Raw genomic sequence first — 19253 nt, forward strand, 5'->3', positions numbered from 1 at the left:
AAACCCACTAGACATCAGGGAAAAACATAGGGCTGGGGGCTGCCCACCATGGGCATAGCCATGCCTCCACCCCAAAAGTGCACTCACAGTCTTTCTTCCCCTCTCAGGGACAGATTGGGGCAATTACCCCAATTTGTCCACCTCCCGGGGAGCAGAAAGCCCACTAGACTCCAAAGATGACATTCATGCAGTAAGTTTGTGGGGGGGGGAGGGGGTTCCGTGTGGTTCTTCCATACTTCTTGGCCCACTAGACTTTCTACCCCTCCCGTGGGGTGGAAAAGGGTGATCACCCCTATCTGCCTCCTCTCCCCCTCCGGAGACAGAATGCCCACTAAACACCCAGCATGGCAAAATGCAGCCAAAACAATTAAAAGGAGGGAGCGGCCTACCCTGGCATCGAGCCATATCCCTCCACAGAAGGGGCAATTGTGTCAATCTGCCCCCCTCAGGGCAGATAGGAGTTGTGTCCGAATTAGGGAGATTGACCCAAATATGCCCTCCGGGGGTAGAAAGTCCACCTGATACCCTGCCACCAGGGATTTTGCCTTCGGGGCAAAAGAAAGTGGTGCAGGTGTTGCTACAGCACCACCCCCAAAACGGAACAAACTAGTCTTTGTAACCTCACCCGCGTGCAGACAGGAGGTTTGCCCCACTATGCCACTGGGGGACAGAAAGTCCACTGTACGGCAGGAATAAATAATGTGGTGGTTCTGGCTCATCCTAATATCTGCTCCACCCTCATCCCTAAAACAGACTTTCTGCTCCCCTATGCAGTAGAAAATCTAATCCCAATGGCAAACGAGAGGACATTTGATTCCTTTGGGTGTTGTTTTTAAATATGGGCCACAAGAGTGTGACTAACTCCCAAGATCGTCCTACTTGCAATGCTGAATAACTAGACTTGTTGGGCTTGGGTAGGCTACCACCTAGGGAAACCTACCAGACCCAGACAGTTCTGAAAACTAGATACCTGGGGGGTCGAGGGTGGTGTGCTTTGCGTGGTTCCCACAACATTTTTTACCCACAAGGCCGAGCAAACTGCAAACTTTAACTAAAAACACACTTTCCTCACATGTCTGTGAGGAAAACATCTTTAATCTATGGGGAGCCATAACTTTCCTACCACTCAACATACCCCCAAGTCTCCCGATAACAATGGTACCTCACTTGTGTGGGTGGGCCTAGAGACCTAGACACAAACTGCCCTAAAACACTACATGAGAGATCAGCAAGAGGGGTAGCTGCAGGATTTGGGGCAGTGCTCAGCCGCCACCCATGGAGACGTATGAACCACACACATTTTTGAAAACTAGACAACCAGTGGATTCCAGAGTGGTGTCCCTTGCATGGATCACATGAAGCTTTCTTACCCACAATGCTCTACAAACCTCGACCTGTGCCTGAAATCACAAATATTCCTTAGATTTCTGTGATTAAAACTCCTGGAATCCACAGGAATTTATCAAAAATCCTACCTCTCAGCATTACCCCACTTGTGCCAATAAAAATGCTGTGCCACTTGTGTGGCTGGACTAGTGCCCGCTACAGGAACAGATCAAACCAAGGTCAATGGGAGCCCTTGCCTGCCTGCCTAGTTTTTAAAAATGTCTGTGGTTCGTAGCTTTGCATCAGTTGCACCACATCACGCCCCCAAATACCACAGCCATTTTGACTGCTTATCCCTCAATTTAGCGCTTTAGGACCTTTTGGTGTTGTGGTCTTGAAACTAACCCTGGGCGTAGTGGGGCTACGTGGAGCATCGCATATGTGGCCAAATCTACGCACACTCGCGCGCTCCACGTAGCCCCACTACGCGCCGCCCGCCTCCCGCCCTCCCTCATTTTAAAATAATTTAAAGTATTTTAAAGTAAGAGAAAATGCCTTACCTGCGGTGCGGCGTCCCAGGGCTCCCTCTTCCTGGTTCAGCGGCAACTTCTTCTCACAAATGCGCATGCGCGGACGACCGCGCCTGCGCATTTCTCGCGAGAAATTCGCATGCGTGGGCATCCGCGCATGCAATTGTGAGAAGATGTTGCCGCTGAACCAGCAAGAGGGAGCCCCGGGACGCCGCACCGCAGGTAAGGCATTTTCTTACTTTAAAATACTTTACATTATTTTAAAATTAGGACGGGCGGGAGGCGGATGGCGGGCAGCTCTGCTCCGCCGTGGCGTGTGCGTAGCGCTGCCTGCTACGCCTACTTCGTGAACCGCGAAGCAGGCAGCACTACGTACACTCCGCGGGCGGAGTGGAGCACTACGCCCACCATTACTTGTAACCCGCACGTTCTTATCGGGGGACATGTAAGAACTCAGGGTGGTAGAAAATATGTGGCTCCCCACAGATTCCAGAACTTTCCGTAACAGAAATGTGAGGAACATTTGTGTTTTTTTACCAAAGTTTGATTTGTGCATGGGCTTTTGGGTAAAATTAATTAGTGCGAGCCATGCAGGTCACACACCCTTATACTCCCCTGGTGGTGTCGGTTTGCTAGGTTTCCCCATGTGCTCGCTGAGCTAGAACCCAAATCCACAGGTACCCACTTTTAAAATAAAATTGTTAGTTTTGAGTAGAAAAATATGATGTATCTATGTTGCGTTTTGGGCCGTTTCCTTTTTGTGGGTACTGGGCCTCCACACTCAAGTGTATCGAGAGACTTGGGGGAATGCTGGGTGGAAGGAAATTTGTGGCTCACCGCAGATTCCAGAACTTTCCATCACAGAAATGTGAGGAAAATTTGTTTTTTTAGTCAAAGTTTGAGGTTTGCAGGGGATTCTGGGTACAGAAATGTTGGTGAGAGCCAGGCAAGTCACTCCACACTGGATTCTCCTAGGTGTCTCATTTTCAAAGGTTTTCAGATTTGCTAGGTGTTCCTAGGTCAGTGCTTAATTTGAGCCGGTGGTTTCCGGGGCTCACCACCAGCACTTGATTGGTTTCTGGTGCTCGTCACCGGCACTTAATAGTCAACACCAGACTTATGACAGTCTGCTACATGGTGGCGCTAATCATTTAATTTATAAAGGACTAGAACAACGGTTGTTTATGAATACAATATACATAAAGAATTACTAATACCTGCCTCCCCAGCCATTCCTTTAGCTTTGGGGACCTGGAATAATCTTAACTGTTGCACCTGCAGGTGAGAAAGATGGTTAGTAGTTGTTTTGGTACCACCATTGGTAGCAATGTTAGGGGCAATGGGTGCTGCAAGCTGCAGTGGCCTCCTGGTCATGGCCCTTGCACTTAATATTTTACAAATTAAGCACTGCCCTAGGTGCCAGCTAGGCTAGGCCGCAAAGTCCACAGATACTCAAGTTGCAAAAAAAGGGTCATTTATGAGTGATAAATTGTAATGTATCCATGATGTGTTAAGGACTGTTTTCTGTTAAGGGCGCTGTGCCTACCCACACAAGCGAGGTACCATTTTTAATGGGAGACATGTGGGAATGCTAGGTGGACAGAAGTGCGTGGCTTCCTGCAGATTCCAGAACTTGACATTACAGAAATGTGAGGAAAACCTGTTTTTTCAGTCAAAGTTTGAGTTTTGCAAGTGGTTCTGGGTAAAACAACCTGGTAAGAACCACTCAAGTCACCCCATCTTGGAGTCCCTTAGGTGTCTAGGATGTATAAGTTTGCTAGGTTTTCCTCGCCGTCGGCTGAGCTAGGGCCCAAGATCCTCAGCTATCCAATCTGTAAAAAAATGGTCAGTTTTCAGTGGAACAACGGGATGCTTCCATGTTGTGTTTTGGCCATTCTCTGTCGCAGGCACTAGGCCTACCCACACAAGTGAGGTGCCATTTTTATCAGAAGACATGTGGAAGCATTTAATAATAGAGCACTTGTTTTACCCATTGGATTTTCCTGTATTTGTGCCTTCCAAATGTAAGCCAGTGAATAAGAAAAAAGACAATTTAAAAAATGCCCTCTAAATCTTATGCTAGTATGGGTACCAATAAATTCAGAGATGTACAAATAACCACTGTTCCTAAACTCCTTATCTTGTGCCAATTTCAAAATACATAGGTTTCCTTGATACCCATTTTCACTCTACATATTTCACCAAATGAATTGGTCTATACTCGTTACACAATGAAAATCCATTGAATGGTGCAGCTCCGTTGTTGACTTTTGGGTCTTGGAGAGCCTAAAACCCTATATATCCCTGCAACCAGAAGGGCCTAGTGGTTTTAATGGTACATTGCTTTTGTAAATCAGAGATTTTGACAAAAAGTTACAAATGAAAATGTTGCCACAAATTGCAGTTTGTTCCTACTAATTTGCATTATTTCTTTATTTCAACAGATAGTTTCTTTGAAAAAAAACCTGAAGAGAGCCACACATATGACACCTTGCTGAATTCAGAATTTCGTCTATGTTGCAGAGATCTATAGCTGTCTTGGAACACCTATGGATTTCACACTGGTTTCCACCACTTAAAGTAGGTTGAGAGCACAAAAAGTAGTAAAAAGGGCTACCTCATTGAAAAATGCCAACATTGTGGTAAAAAATAGGTTTTCAAATTCAGGTCTGTGTGTTCCTGAAAACTGGGAAGATGGTGACTTTAACACTGCAAGCTGTTCACTAGTGTCATTTTTAGGCAACAAAACAGACACTTTTTTCCAGAGCAGTTTTTCCTATTGTCCTCTGAAAACTCAAAATGTTGCTAATTTTTGTCTATTTACTCGGTCTCCTCCTGGGTAACCCACAAACCGTAGGTAGCTTTAGAATCCCCAGGATGTTGGCATGGATACCTTATATTCAAAAACCGTTATGGAGCTTTAAGCACAAACTACCCCAAATAGCCAAAAAAGGGCTCAGCACTGGGGGATTGGGGAAAAAGGCATGGCAGTTCAACGGGTTAAGGAAGGCGACCCGGGCCATGAACTCGCACAGCACAATTGGATCAGAGGCAGGGCATGGGAAACACAGGGCTGTCTGGTTCCTGCTTTGCACATGTGGTGCCTGGCAGGGCTGGCACTACCGCAGTGGGCTCCTTCCACGACTCTGCTCAACAGCAGTGGGCCTGCTGCTTCCTGCTTGTTTGAATTGATGAGCAGGCAGGCCAGCAGAGAAGACCCTTGCAGAAGCACACTACCTACACAGTGTAATGTTTGTCATGCACCCTGCCCCTGCTGTTCTACTTTGTGGAATGGAATTCTAAGCTTCTGTAGTGAGATGGCTCAGTGGGTTGATGCATATGTTGTGGAAATGTGTGCATGGTCTGCACGTTGCAGGTCCGTGTTCCTGCAGGTTCAGCCTTTGATTCTTTGAATGTGGATGGAACAGGTCCCAGTGCAGTGGAGCGGGGCAGGAGGTGCTGGCGTCCAGTTCTTTTGCTGTCTGTCATGGCTTGCTTGTCTGGTATGAGTGCTATTCCAAAGGAGGTCTCTAAGATGCTTTCACATGTGGCATGGTGCTGCTGTTTTGATGTGATTTTTCCAAAGCGGAAGCTGCAAGGCAGTGCTTGTTCTTTGACGCCTTTCTGATCTGCTGATTGGCTGCTTGTGGCGTGCAAAGCGGCTTTGTGACTTATATGTGACACAGTGCTATCTTTGAGCACACACTCTGTTTTCTGGCATTCCTTTTGCAGGTTGTGATGCTGCACCCATGGAAGAATCTAGGCAGATGAATGTTGAGGTGTTTTCTTAAGGTCAGGGTACTAGTTGCCTGCCTCAGAAGATGTTATCAATGAAAAGCACCAGATCGGGACAGGTAATTACCCCAGCTGTGTGCTTTTTCGCAGGCTTTTTAAATACCTTGAAACAGACTTTTGATGTGTAAGTCAGTAGGTCGTTGTGCATGGCAATTATTAGAGGGATGTCACGATAGCCAGTCAAAGTTTCTGAATAAGATGTTAAATCTATTCTGTACATAAAGAAAAAGAAAACCTTTTGTTCTCCCTGCAGCTTATTTTCTCCCAGCCCCACCAGCAGCCACAGAGGGGAGCCTTCTCACAGACAATTGCTCTTCTTGGTTGGAGGTTTGAAACGGCCACATTGTTCCCACAGGCCACAGCCTTTTGAAATGCAATCTTCTGATGGCAGAAACAGGGTCTGATGTCACTGGCCGAGTGATCCAGAGCCTCGCCCCCAAGATTCATGGTGTCTTTAGTCAATGTATTTTTCAAATACACATCTCTTTCAGCCAGACTGCGAGCGATCAGAGATAGAATGGCGGGCCCGGCATCGGCCACGCCAAAAGTATGGCGGTCGAGCCGGCCCCCTCCGCTACGGCTGGGGGTGTGGCTATCACGCGCTTGGTCGTGCGGGAGGCACACCTCCTAACCCCCATTGGCTTGGTGGCGACCCGGAAGTGTTTGGAATCACTTAGAAGCAAATAGTTGTTTAGGTGTTTGTTGTAGTCAAAGAATGTTTAAGCTAGGTTAGTTCCGGGAACACAAGGTAATTTTCAATGTTGTGTATAAGTGCCAAATTTTGTTATTTCAGATCGTCTATCGTCGTATTTTGATTTCTGTTGGTCAGGCGGTAAGGTCATGATTGGTGATCAGTAAATTTAAGGTCCTTAGAGGGCGGTGTCATTCACGAATGGTGTCGCCCAAGTGGGAGGGACGACTGGTCTCTCCTAGAACTCTAGGAGCAGTTGGGTGCGGGGGAGGAGGGAGTCACGCTTTCTCTGGGCTGAGTGGCCATCCCGCACGTGCACAACGGCTGCAAGGGCCCCTTGATGGAAATCAGGTGCTGAGCGTACGGGGGTAACCGGGGGGGGGAGTACCCCCACGGTGAACGGGCCCTCTGCGCATGCGCACTCCGGCTGGAGGGCGTGGTTTAGAATTTGATAAGGATCTGACGCCAGTTAGTGACCTTGCCGTAGGCCCAATTAGGTATGCAGAAAATAAAGTTTGTACATATTAATAAAGATATGTTTTAGATATGGATAGGAAACCTTTGTATTAGAGTTATGTTAAGGTTAGCCATCGGATATCTGTACTTGTCAATTGTAATCCGTTTAAAGTATATTTTCTGCTGCATTGTGTAAATATTGGAATTATGATTAATGTGTATTAATTGTATATAATAAATACGTCCGGGGGGTCTCACGCCCCCCGCATCCAAAAACTTCTCTCCTGTCTCGGGTCTTGAATGGGGAGGAGGGGGTGTAGGTAGTACCTGGCCATATACAATGTGACCCCCTCCAAGGTACTGGCATTACCCCTTTAACGGCTTGCTTTGAATGCCACACGCCTTGAATGGGCTATCTGGTGAAAATAATAAATGCTTCTCTTTACTCATTACTACAGTGGTGTAGCATTTAATGACTTAATAAAGGGAAAGCTGCTTATCTTGAAAGAAGTTGTTTAAGTGAATTAAACAGCCTTTTAATGCAGCAATGTTGGAATCAGGATCGGATGCTCTATATGGCAATGTGTTTCTGGTTTTTCTTCTGTTTATGGGCCTGTTTTATAGTCTGGTGGGCAGATTTTTATTGTTGATTTCCCTGATATAACCAATAACATTGCCCGCAGCAACCACAAACGTGTTGTTTCCCATAATTTGTAAAACTCCTATACAAGTGGTAAAACATCTGTGCAAGTTTTTACAAGTGCAAAATTGCCCCAATTTGCAAAGGCGAGCGACTATTTTAGATGTCTGATTTTCCAATGAGGGCCACTTTTAAGTTGGTGTCACGGCCTATTTTCTACTCAAGTCCGGCCCATGTTAGAATGGCGAGCAAAGAACATTAAATTAGACTTTTCTTAAGAAAGGAATCTGCACCACCTCCCGTTGTGCGGTACATACACCCTGCACCAAGCATTAGGGTACTGCAGACTGTAAGGGTGTACCCTCAGCCTTTCACACAACATGCTCAGGCTCTTACTGTTTAAATGATCTACACAATGGGGCTCACATAATGAAGTAATCTGCCCAGGACATGTCTATGTAATGTTGTTTCTTTCCACAGTTTCACTTTCTCAAATTGCATAATGTCTCAAAAGGCTTCTTCCGATTATATTCCTAAAACCCTGCATGAAAAATTCAATTAGACTTAAAACATTCAATTGGTTTCTCTCCTTTCTCTCTTCTCACTGACACTCTCCTTACCTTCCATCTTCTGCATGCCTCCTCTCTCTCTGAGTATATAATGCTATAAGTTGCATGCCTTTAATGTGTATTATTGTATTTCTGTAAATGACTCACACCTCATTTCATGGATAACAACCTATCTCCCTTTAAACCCTGTTCCTGCAACCTAACAACACTTAATCACCGCTAGCCTATGTATTCACCCCACAGCACATGACTAATCCCAATAGCCAACAATAATTAATAACCACTGGTTTAAGCACGGACCCTGTCTCCGCAGTAGTGTGCCACTCACCACAAAGCACTTCAACGCCATATTAGGGGTAGTAAGTGTTTTATACATGCAATTACAAAGGCAAACTTCGATAAGAAACTAAATTTCGGTAACAGTTCATGAACCTTGAATAACACGGAGAAGCATTTTGATTTCATTCTCCTTAGAAACATTTCCATTGCAGGTATTGCATGGTGTATTGATTTTAAGGTTTAAATTCACAACTTCCATAAATGCCCTTATTAAGGGGAAGCACTAGTCCCTGATAACGTGACACCTAAATCTTATAATGCATTAAAATCGCATCTCAAGCGTCAACTACAATTCTATGCTCCATGTACCTTAGCTCCAGAATACCATTAGGTTTACTTGCCTTCTGTAGGCCATGATTGCAGTGGCACATAAACCAAGGATAGAACCCTCCCCAAACAAAGAAATATGGGTATTAATGTGGATTGCAGAAGTGTTGATAAAATGTTGGCCACCTTCTCAGAAAGCGTCCTCCCCCAGATGATCAGACATGATCAAAACAGATTTATAAAAGTCAGATTAGCTTTATTGACCACCAGGCAGCTTGAAACTCTAATGCATCTTGTTTTATATAGCGCAAACCAGTGCTTAATTTGTGCCAGTGGTTTCCGATGCTCAGCACCGGCACTTAATTGCCAACACCGGCACTTATGACAGTCTGCCACATGATGGCACTGTTTGTTTTATTTAGAGATGAGCACAGCAGTTGTTTATTAATGTAATATACATTAAAAATAATTAATACCTGCCACCCAAGGCATTCTTCTACGTTTGGGGGACTAGAATAGTCTGAAGTGCCAAACTTGTAGAAGTGTGATGTTAGTAGGTGTGTAGGTGTGTTTGTACTGGCTGGGACAATGGGTGGTGCGAGATGCAGTGGCCTCCTGACGAGGGCCCAAGCACTTAGTTTTTTTACGAATCAAGCACTGGCGCAATGGTATCAGGGCGCTTTACATGAGCACCAGTTGCGTTACAGACAGCCACATTCATTTTGTTAGGCACGGAGAGATTACTTGATTTGCCCAGATCTCAGGCATTTGAGCATCCCTGGTTCCCCAGCTTCAAGGTCGACCGCCCTAGCCGTTAGGCCACATCCTCCCTAGCACAGTCAAACTCTGACTATTGGCATGCCACAACATATTGGAATAGTCATTTTTATTTAGGGCCTTGAAGCAAACTGTCATTTTGCACTCCTTTATCTTTCAAATAAAGATAGCATTTTAAAGTCATATGATGTGCTCCAGTGTGAATGGTAAGTGTTCTACCTATTTCAAACTCCACAGACGAGTCAAACAGATACCTTCTTTCTTTCATTCTGGCTTTGAAATCCTATCTTGAGCAACTACGTTTAAATCCTATCTTTGTTCATATTACAAAATTTAAATTATCTCCCAGTGCAGAAGCTACCCCTCTATTATTTAAAAATCATTTTTGCTCTATGTCCAAATCATTTTCTGAGATTCAGAAATGCTACCATAAATAAAGATAAATGCAAAATAAAAATGGAGGCACAAATGTTGGCACAGTTTAAGAATTGTGTTATAACTAATATACCCAGAATAAGTATCTTTTAGAACCCCACATATATCAAATACCTTATCATACACTTAACAAACACATTATGTGTATTTCACTAGTTAGAAAGTACTAATTGACACCATATATTACAAAAAAAATACGATAAATGATCATCATTTAATTTTCTCGGTGGTTAATGCTTGGTTCTGAGAAATTACCTCTTGCTATTATGTACCTTGAGTTTTTGTTTTGTGTTTTTGGACCCTTGGGGTTTGAGCCTTTTCTTTGCAGTCTGTGACCTGCTAAACAGGCCTAAGCCACTATGTGCAGTTTATAGAATGGTTTCCTTTAGCAGACAAGATGGCTCACTGAGTTGAATGCTGATGACTAAAACATGCAATTGATCTGCAGGCCACAAGGTCAAATCCCGGCAAGGACATACTTAGCTTCCCACTCTTTCAAGGACGGCAAATTGATTTCTATTAAATTGGGTTATCTGTTAAACTGCTTTGAAACAGCTAAAGTGTGGCCTGAAGACCTATGTAAGAACAATGCAAGTTGCTATTGTTATTCATTCACACTGATTGCCATACCTCATACAAAGAGATTGAACTTTTCTATTCAAAGACTCCTGGCTGGCACTTACGAGTGCCACATAATAATACATGATCCATTATAAGCTAGAAGAATATTAGTGGTCATCAATTGATTTAAAAATAATTGTGTTTATGTGGTGTTGTCTGAAACATACATGCATTCAAATAGAATGTAGTTATCCTTTTTACATTTTGATCTATGTTACATGCAAGATTGCATCTTTTTCCAGCCTGGGCAAAGTAATGCAGAGTAATTACAGCCCATAAGATGTAGAAAAATCCTGCTAACACCAGCAAATGGATCTGCAGATAGTCTCTCTTTACTTAGGGCTCAAAGGGATTGCAAACAATAACAAGGAAATTGATGGGGTGCACTGGCATGGCTTGCCATGCCTGGGTATCTATGTATGGACTGCTAGTACCATGGCCTATTTAACTTGTGGTCCCTCCAATATATATATTTAGCTTACTGGTTTGTCAGACACCCTATTGGGAGTGGAACCAGAAGGAGCTCGAATTTCATTATAGTTTATAAAGAAACGCTGATTACCAAGGGGTCCTCTAGGGTATTGGAAGGTCTTATTCTGCTTAGCAAAGTCCTTTATCTGGTGTTAATCTTTTAGGGACTCAGAAATATGTTCTGCTATAAATCACTCTCGTGGAGCAGGAAACAATACATATTTATTTATTTTATTTATTTTAGCAGTTTTGTATAGCGCGAACAAGACCCTTACAGGTATCAGAGCGCTTTACAGTACAGAGATAACAACATAGAAAACATATAAATATCGTGAAATAGGTGAGTACAGTAAAGATGAGCATACACTAGTATCACGTATTTACAAGGGAGTATCAAAGAATCACGTGAATTTGGCTAGAAGAATAGATTTCACTTCTTTTTTGAAAAAAGCTGCGGATGGATTAAGTCTCGTTTCTTGGGGCAAGGCATTCCAAATCCTGGGCGCCATTCCTGAGAAGGAGCGGTAGTATGTTTTCTGCTTGGAGAACCTTTGTGGTTTAAGCAGAAGATTGTTGGAGCTCCTAGTGGATCTGTTGCCACCCGATAGTACCAATTTCTCCGCTAGGTATCTCAGTGTTTTGTGATGTAAGGCCTTATGTGTCATACAAGCGATTTTCAAATGAATTCTGGCCTCAAAAGGAAGCCAGTTGAGGGCACGAAGGTCAGGGGAGATGTGGCTGTTTCTTTTGGAGCATGTGACGAGCCTAGCAGCTGTATTGATTGTGGCTCTTAAGGGAGCGGTCGTTGATCTGGGTAGGCCGCAGAGAGCAATACTTCCATAATCCACTTTGGGAATTACTAGAGATTGAACTGTCTGTTGAAAGTCTCTGGCCGGTATGAAGGGTTTCAGTTTTCTCAAGGTGTTAATCTGGAAATTAGCTCCTTTAGTTGCAGCGCTGATGTGCTTCTGCATATTTAACTTATTGTCCAAGGTTATCCCCAGTGATTTAGCTGAGTCGATGATGATAGGTTGACCATCGAGTGCTGTAATGTGCTTCATCCATTCAAGGATGGTGGTTGTTTGGTTGGGAGGGGCGATGAGGAGAAATTCAGTTTTTAGACTGTTTAGTTTTAGATGATTTTCTGCCAACCAGATCTGTGTTTTGTGGAGTGTTGAGTTAAGGGACTTGATATCATCAAGTGAGTGTACTTTGATGTAGAGTTGTGTGTCGTTGGCATACATGTGATATTGGATGTTTGACGAATTGAGTAGCTCCGTGATATCTTTGGAAATGTGGGAATGGGACTGTGGGAACTAGTTAGGGTTTGGTAAAGAGATACCCTCAAATGGGCAGCTAGTAGTACCCTTTAAGAACCACTATACTGCCCAAATAAATTGTCATACTAGACACAGGACTGATAAGTTAGCAGAAAGTCAATACCTGTAGATTCTGAGAAGAATCCTCACTGCCTGCTGAAGGGAAGTTAAAGTGCTGTTACAATCTCTGGCTTGAATCCATCCCCTGGAACTACGTCTAAGAATTGAGAGAGTCAGTTCCTTGAACAGACCCACAGGATAGTTTGGGCTTTTGTTTGTTGTAGACAGATGTTTGACTTCTTAAGAGGATGTCTTATGAGAACCTAAAGTGAAGGAAATCATGAACAAGAGGATGCTGCTGAAACAGTTCTAGAGAATTATTTTACCTAGTATGCTACTGGCAACACTTTGGAGATCTGTGACAAATGTGTGAAAAGAACTAGTATACCGTGGACTGGTGTTACACATTTGTTTCATAAGACCTTAGGTATGTAGAAACTTACAAGATCCTCATTTAGAGGAAGTTAACTGTCTTTCCTGTTAAAACCAATAAACTGTAGTAGAGGATGGATATTTGTGGACTTGTTCCCAGTAGTAAGAACCCCTCCAAAAGTAAACGTTTCTAGTAATTTCAAAAGCAGAAAAGAACCTGAATCCGATGCCTTCTTTCAGTGCCCTACTTTGATTCCATTTTAACTAAACGTAAGCACTTATATCATCAGGATCCTTATACCAAACAGCAAACACAATCATAAGCATCTAAATCTTCTGTTCCTTTATAAGAAGATAGTCTGACTGAATGACAGCTTCTGTTTAAGTCACAGCCACAAATAAAAGCATTCATCATCCACCTACTCCCTCTTCAGGAATGCCTGATGCCCCAAACACAAATTCGAAGAGCCCCTCTTATTGCCCAGTGAAGACCATGTTAGCTTTGATAGACTTTGGTCCCCATTTAGAGTCTTTGCGGAGAAGGTACTTATTTGCTGCAGAGATAAAGTATTGTCTTCATCAAACTGTAGGTCCCCCCGCCTCACGCGGACCTTCAGTATGTCGACAACGGAGATTATTTCTTCTGTGCTGCCGACATACACCTCTGGCAGCCCGAAAGAGTAATGGCCATCAGAGGTTTGGCCATTTGTCCACCCGCCCTATTGGGTGGACAAATGGCAAGTTTTCACTGTCCATCACTGCCAAGTAAAACCTGCCGGTAAGGGACAGTGAAAACTGTAAAATGACCCCCATGCCATGGACAAAACTCCCATGGTGAGAGCATTGTTGATTTTTTTTAATTTTTAAAAACAAAATCCTGCTTTTGGATAAAAAAAAGTGAAAGTTTAACGTGCATCCCCATCATGTTGACTTTCAAAGCATTTGCAGGATCCGCTGTGCAAGAATTGCAAGAGATTTATGCTGGGCTGGCAAATGCAAGAGACTTATGTGGGCCGGCAGACATTTCTAAATTTGGGGGTTGGGACTCACTCAAGGTGACAGAGTACTTTACTCTGTTGCCCTGACAGAGTAAATTCCCGTCCCCCAAAGACCTTTGTTCTCTCCTACTTGTTTGCCTAAAATATTTAACCGCAACATATCAAAGGAATTGCCTAGCCCAATGGGAATCAAAAATCCCTCTTCGAAATACATTGCCTTGAAAATATCAATAAACTCTCACTACTCTTCTCAAATTTACAAATGCTTAATTGTTCACAAAATCAAACCTAACTTGTGTTCTACCCGCTGCACCTCAAACTATATCAATCCTAGGCACTTCTTACTTTGCAAACTTGAACTTGACAACCACTGGAATTATTTTCAAACATGAACAACTGTAACAGTTAATCTTGGTAACAAAGCAGGTGAAATGTCATTCATACAGTATGTTTTACAGGAGACAATAACCTGGAAAATCAGCTTTTTATGGGAGAATTCTCCAACCAAAAAAGACTTTGTTGGAAAAGTTTCCAGCAAGAACATATTTTATCAGTAAATTTGAGACATAGGAGATGTCACACAGTTGCTAAACATCACAACTTCACCAAGTTCTGAAATCTTCACCTTTCTGCAACATTTGCTGCTAGAATTTAAATTTTATACATCCTTTCTCTATAGCCCATCATTCATTTCACCCCACCAATTTCCACCTTGCCCCATCCCTTGATACTATAATAAATACTTCTGCATTCTTCTTTCAATAGCGTTTTCCTATTTAAATCTGACATTTCTTTTCTCTCTATGGCTTAAGAAAAGACTGAACTCAAAAGCAAGAGTTAGTTTAGAATTCCATGGTCTCTATTGGACCATTATGGATCAGGATATATGATACTAAATATTTGAGGTACTTATTTACTCTACATACGAATGGCCCATGGTCACACAGGAACATTCATCTGGTAGTGTTTCAGAGACTACAGAATGTCTATGCATGATATGTTACATAAACGAAAGGTATTGATGGAATGGCCGTTTCATATCTAACATCCTCTAATTTAACAGTGTGTTAAGCAGTATTCATGGAACATAGTTTGTTGGCTGTGTTCAATTTGAACATAACCGAAGTAGGTTCAATGTGGAGTAAAGAAGTTGTAAGACTTAAAGGGGGTAATGTTGTACACTATTGTGTGTTTTCCATGCATTTGTATCTTGCCTTGTGGGCAGCCAATAATTTTGATAAATGCTTTTTCCAGGGCTGAATTGGTGATATTTAATGTTTAGGATGCGCCTGACAATCTTGTTATGTCGTTCTACTCATTTAAAAAAATATATATATTTAGTATAGGTGTTCAGATGATATCTTTCTTTTCTGTTGACCAGTATGTTGTTGTCCAGCAAGGCAGATCCTCATAAGTTTGCCAGTACCCAAGCACTTCCTGCCATTTGAAAATATGTTCTTCTACAGCATTATGTCTTCCCATAGCACAGATTTTGTGTTTGAGATTTTACAGAAATACAGTATCCCAAAATAAAAGAGGAGAAAACACAGTGTAGGATCCTGGCTGGTGGTGGACTTGGCTGTATGGCTGGGTCTTCAAATGTCTTGAGAAATCGATCTGAGTGAAAGGGCAGAGTGTCCATCATTACAGCCCCTCTAGTCCATAAGAGTTCAAAACAGAATGTGTGCAGATGCAGCAGGCCCGCTGTCTCCTTTTGGAATGTGTTTCACCTCCTATGGATGGTCGTACTGAGGTAACACTGTGGTTAACTCAATAGTTCACAACTATTACTATTGTTGACAATATAGAGTCAAACACAAAACGATGTTGCGATTTTACTTGTAAGAAGATAGTGGTTGTTTTAGATGAACTAGCATGTGGACAGATCTAGCAAATATGGACGTGGCAATATTTTACGGACATACGTGTCATTGGAAAGCCACAGCAGCTCGTGGATGTGGTATGTGCGTTTGTGTGTGGGAGCAGTAAACCTACCACAGTCGATGTTTGATGGACCGATCTAGGATATGCAAAGGCGGCAGCAGATTGACAAGAGCAGTCATTGTGTTTGCTATATCAGTTCAACAAATAACAATTTCATGAACAGTAATTCCTGTAATCTGAACCTATAGCAGTGCGAGCTGTACATTTAAATATATGTAAATCGTGGTAATGGCACTGAAAGAGGTTTCTCTACTTCCTAATTTAAAATATCAAAAGGGATGACTAAATTCTGGTTGCAACCACATGCATGGAGGCTCCATGCAAAATCACTACAAGTGAATGTGATCTTCAGTGGGCAACAAATTTCACCTTCTGAAGTTCCAAATGTGTGATACCCAGATCCACTTTCAATCGCTGTGGTACAGAATACAGATACAGGACAACTAGCTCTCTCTACAATGAGCTAAAATTGAAATATTATGCAAAAACAAAATCTTTGACTTGGCCTTTTCTCAGTGCTCTAAGAACCAACACCGACAAGAAATGGACTAAAACATATAGTGGATATTTGATTCAGTCTTTGGTCAATGTGTTCACCTCAAGGCAAAGCATTCACCAAAAGGGTCCACTACTCATTTATGTACTATAATTTAAAAAAATACTAAGTTCAGCATCAGAAATGCCTAGCCCTGAAACGTGGCCATAAGGTGACATACCAGAACTGTGAAAATACTTAAATAAGTAAATACAGAGACCATGTCTGATCCATAGTACTACTTAAACCAGCTTATGGCAATGCCAAATACACTGAACTAACCAAGAAACAACATCAGAAGAGACACCTAGAACAGATCACTGAATCAAGAGTAATACCTCAAAAGGAACAAGGAATTGTATTTAAAATATCTATGCATGTTTCCTGTGGTGCACCATTACACTAAATCACTACCCTTCACGAAGAGTCCACCGGCTTTTCAAATGAATCCACAACAGCGGTCAAATGGTACCGGCCAAAAGAACAGGAGCATTTAAAAAACATGACTTAGTGTGACCTGCTAACGTATCTAAGGCATTAAAGCAGTAGCATAACACAAAATGATGCCCCCCTGCAAAATCTGATGAGGGACCCTCTTCTGAATTTCTCATATCTCAGATATTCATTGGCTTTGGGCTGAATGGGGCCCCCTCAAGGTTTGGGAGGCCCTCTGAAGGGTTGGGGGGCCTGCGCTACACCCCTGCTCTAAAGACTTTTGTGACAATCTTTTCAAAACAATCTTTGGCCTATATCTACACCTTTAGTGATAATTTAGTATTGTGTGTGCTGTAATCATGGCATACTGCATACATCCAGTAAAATATTGAATAAAAGCATTTACAGCACTCATATGGCCCTCACCAGCATGTGATGCTTTACAAAACATGAGACATTAATTCAACATTTAAACATATGGGGCCTGATTCACAAAGGTAAAATTACACTTTTGTGTAAGTTTACGAATATTTGCTATTAAAAAAGGGATTATCGAGAAGTATCTTTGCGAGTGCGGAGTCTCTGAACATAAAAAGATAGGACTTTTTATGTGCGGGGACTTCGCACTCGTAAAATACTGCTCGTAAACCCCTTTATGAATAGCCAACAGGCGTAAACTTATACGAAAGTGTAAGTTTACCTTTGTGAATCAGGCCATGGCGGTTGAATGGCGACCTCATCATTGTTCTTTTTTTAAACTTTTTTAGGATTAAATAGAGAAAACGTCATGTTACTTGACAAATTTAAGAATTAAGTTTAAGAATTAAAGATTTTTACAAAGTCCACATGCATTCATATCTTACACCTAGTACTTTAGGCCCAACACAAACAAAGCACATATCTTATGCGTACACTTCTATATACATTGTATGTGTCATGTTGGTTATTTATTTTACTCAACAGTGACTGCCGGACGGTACAATGCAGCTCTATCTGCCTTTTGTGTTGTCCAGACAGAGTAGCAATGAATTTCCTTACCACCATTTTCTTCTTCTCCATGCCAGCCACATTCGCCCCCTCCTCGGAGGACCCGCTGCAGGTTTCTGAATGACAGGCATCCGGCGAAGCAGCAACTTCCTCTTTGTACTGATTCCATCGAGGGCTACCTTTTTTATATATGCCATTGAAATATGCATCATAATGAGGCAGATCCGTGAACACATCATCATCATCGTCATCCTCTTCATCAGAAGAAGAAGTCTCTGTACCTGAAACTTCACAGACAAGGATGTCTGAGCTACTGCTCTGAGATGAGTGTGGGAAATCAGGGAATGTGATAGCACTTGGCTTGTGCTTTATGACCCGGAAATCAGGCCTTCTTCCTTCTGTGTCCAGCAATCCCTCATTAGATGAAAGCATGGTTTGGCATTCCACATGCCTTGAACAGAAAAATTGATTAGCATCAGATCTGCATCCCAGAGAGCACAGTAAATCTCCAGGTAGAAGCATTACTCCTGGGTGACCATCTTCAGTGGCTGCTCCTGGAACAAGTCCAAACCAAAACGCCGGCTTTGAATCCTTTACTGGTGATGCAGAGCTTGTTATTACATGATCACTTTCCAATGAGATGGTATGATCCTCAAGTTTTTGAACATCACCACTACCTGAAGTTTGTTCTGTTGCACTGTTGCATTCTGCAGACTCTTGGGAGTACTGGCTAATTGCAGAAGCATCAGACTCAACCTCCTTCTCAGGAGAATGGGGTTCCATTCCAGAATATTTTATGCATCCATCTGGGAAGTTTAACATGCTTGGGTCTCTCTGGCATGCTGAATTATAACATAAACTTCTGCCTTGCCTTCAATATCTGTTCCATGCCACCAGTGTCAATGACTTCAGCTTCACACACAGGAAACTTAGTTTCTTCCTAAAATCCAGAAAACAAATTCAGTTAGTAAGATTTTACCACTATAAATGTTGCATTAGTTTACCTTTGCACCATTTATCTAAATATTCAATTTTAAAGGTATATTAAACCATTATTAATACAGATGCTTAATTCAAATGTTAAATACACAGGTTTTTGTTCAGACATCCAAAAATCACAAAGACATCCAAAACCCTGCTGAGAAGCCATACTTGCTTTGGAAAACTTGGTGTTAGCCTTTTATATTTTTGCAAGTGTAAAATGACATTTATACGGAGACCAGATTGTTTCTTTGAGTCCGTCTGTCAGGAATATAACCCTGGCTGTTTCCCTACAATAACCATTATTATATAAATATATATATATATATTATATATATATATATATATATATATATATATATATATATATATATATATATATATATATATATATATATATATATATATATATATATTCACTTAAAAAAACCATAGGTTTCACACGTTATAGTTAGCTGGACATTTCCCTCGTAAAAAAACAATGAAATTCCCCCGTTATAGTTAGTGCAGGCAACTATAACTCACGCGACCGCAATCCTCTGCTGATGACGTCAGATATTACATCACTGTATTTAGACACCTATTTACCCATGTCTTCTTCCATTAATCTTTAGCTATACATATATTACAAATATTTATTTTTCAGAAAGACACATATGTAATCAGTGATGTAATATCTGACGTCATCAGCAGAGGATTGTGGTC

At 42.1% G+C, this 19253-nt stretch overlaps 1 protein-coding gene across 1 annotated transcript in view; it reads right to left on the reverse strand.

Moving 5' to 3' along the window:
- STARD13 (StAR related lipid transfer domain containing 13) overlaps positions 1-19253 on the reverse strand; it is an 802429-nt gene that overhangs the window by 743220 nt on the left and 39956 nt on the right. Inside the window, exon 2 of the mRNA XM_085621689.1 lies at positions 17619-18507. Within this exon, the coding sequence (XP_085477815.1) occupies positions 17619-18389 (771 nt within the window). The 5' untranslated portion in view covers positions 18390-18507. The remainder of the gene's footprint in view (positions 1-17618; positions 18508-19253) is intronic.

This window comes from Triturus cristatus, chromosome 8 (assembly GCF_964204655.1).
Source record: "Triturus cristatus chromosome 8, aTriCri1.1, whole genome shotgun sequence".
In the NCBI taxonomy this organism is placed as follows: Eukaryota; Metazoa; Chordata; class Amphibia; order Caudata; family Salamandridae; genus Triturus; species Triturus cristatus.